The 1,723-nt window shown below is 34.6% G+C and overlaps 1 protein-coding gene across 1 annotated transcript in view; it reads right to left on the reverse strand.

The window, feature by feature from the left end:
• Positions 1-1,163: 1,163 nt before the first annotated feature.
• LOC108862564 (ras-related protein RABE1a) overlaps positions 1,164-1,723 on the reverse strand; it is a 2,955-nt gene continuing 2,395 nt past the window's right edge. The window contains 3 exon segments of the mRNA XM_056986768.1: positions 1,164-1,272; positions 1,377-1,469; positions 1,558-1,620. Coding sequence (XP_056842748.1) covers positions 1,183-1,272; positions 1,377-1,469; positions 1,558-1,620 — 246 coding nt within the window. The 3' untranslated portion in view covers positions 1,164-1,182.

Genomic DNA, 1,723 nt, shown 5'->3' on the forward strand with positions numbered 1-1,723 from the left:
ACAATTATCCTAACTTTAGTCGTGAGTTTGTTCATCGGATGAATTGCATGATCCGGACTGTTCTACCCTCAGGCCATTGGGGTTACGAGAAACCTCAAGAGTTTATGTCACTACTTGAAAGAATAAAGAATCCCATCTTCTCAAATGATTGCTGCTTCTCCTCCGCAATAGAAGAACCGGTGTTTGTAGTCTCCTATAATGGATCAACAACACAGTGGAAGTGCGATCGTTGTTTCTGGCAATGTGAAGTTTGGGACTTCTGCAATGAAATTCACTTGACAGCTGCCAACTGGCCAATTGAAGATTAGTTGTGGTGTTTATTTCTCGAGTTTATGGCATGTAGTTTTATCTACTTTCACTATGTTTGACTTAATGTAATGTCTCTAGTTTCAATCATCTAGTTTCTCTCTATAAACTAATATTTGTATATTTTAACTTCAATATATCATTAAAAATTAACTACATTTCTACTTTTATTTTAACAAATAAACTTCACTAGCCATTTGGAGATTAGTTTTATCAACTTTTACAACATTTTTACTTTTTACAACATTTCTACTTTTATTAAATATGTACAACATTTCTAAGTTTGGCCAAAATCTATTTATAGCATATAAACTATTTTTTAAATTCAAAATTCAATAAATATATCAATAACAACAACTCTGTCCAAAAAATAACATAATAAAACATTTGAAATCTAAAAGTGCGATGTAGTTAAATTTAGTTCAACTTAGTATTATATACAGAATATTGTTGATGATTTATTACGATGTACAGTTTCACCAATATTTACAATCACACCAATTCTTACAAAGATTTCGAAAGTTATAGAGAAAGATATCCGAATTTCATAGATCGGGTCTGGATGGTCCGCGAAATGGTCCTGGTTGGGTTGTAATTATGCAAGTTTCTGTTGGTCATGTGGTCTTTTAATAAATTTTCGTATTTAAATAAAGAATTATTTAATTCTAAATTTGGGCAGTTTCGGACAGGAGTATCACAGCTCTTTTTTTTTCGGGGAGGAGTACCTGAACGTTTGATTCATTCGAAAGTGAGCGAAGAAGAAACGGCGTCGCGCTTTTCATAGTCTGCCAGGTGGATTAAGGCACTGCGTAATCGCCAATTTACCATTTGTTATGCTTTTCCCCCCTTTAACCGGCCCATTTTTTTATTCAGGGCTTATATTGGGTCAATTAGCTTTTTTGGGGAATCATCTTCATCAATTTTCCCTGCACCCTGGTCGGATTGGTTGATTCTGATTGTGTGTGGCTACAAACATTGATAAGAAAACCAGACAACGTTTATAATGTTTGATACTCTAATTGCAATGTATGGATGATGATGATGAAAATAATTTTCTAGTTCAAACGAACCTCAGCCCTTGCATCCGTATCTGTGAGTCTTTGCTTAATGTCTTTACCAATTGAAAAGAAAACTTCCTCAACGTTTAAGTTAGTCTTGGCACTCTGCAAGAACAAACTTATCAGCGTTAACCAAATGAAAAGAACGTACATTTTCCTACACACATAACAAAAACCTAAAACTACAACGTACAGTCTCGAAGAACTTGATTCCGTATTCATCTGCAAGAGCTTGGCCCTTAGCTGTTGGCACAGCCTGGATATATACAAAACACAACAAATCATTGTTTTAGCAAAACAGAATCATGTAATAAATAAGCAGGAAGATCCGTGAGAGAGAGAGAGAGAGAGAGAGAGAG

Source organism: Raphanus sativus, chromosome 5 (genome assembly GCF_000801105.2).
Source record: "Raphanus sativus cultivar WK10039 chromosome 5, ASM80110v3, whole genome shotgun sequence".
Lineage (NCBI taxonomy): Eukaryota > Viridiplantae > Streptophyta > Magnoliopsida > Brassicales > Brassicaceae > Raphanus > Raphanus sativus.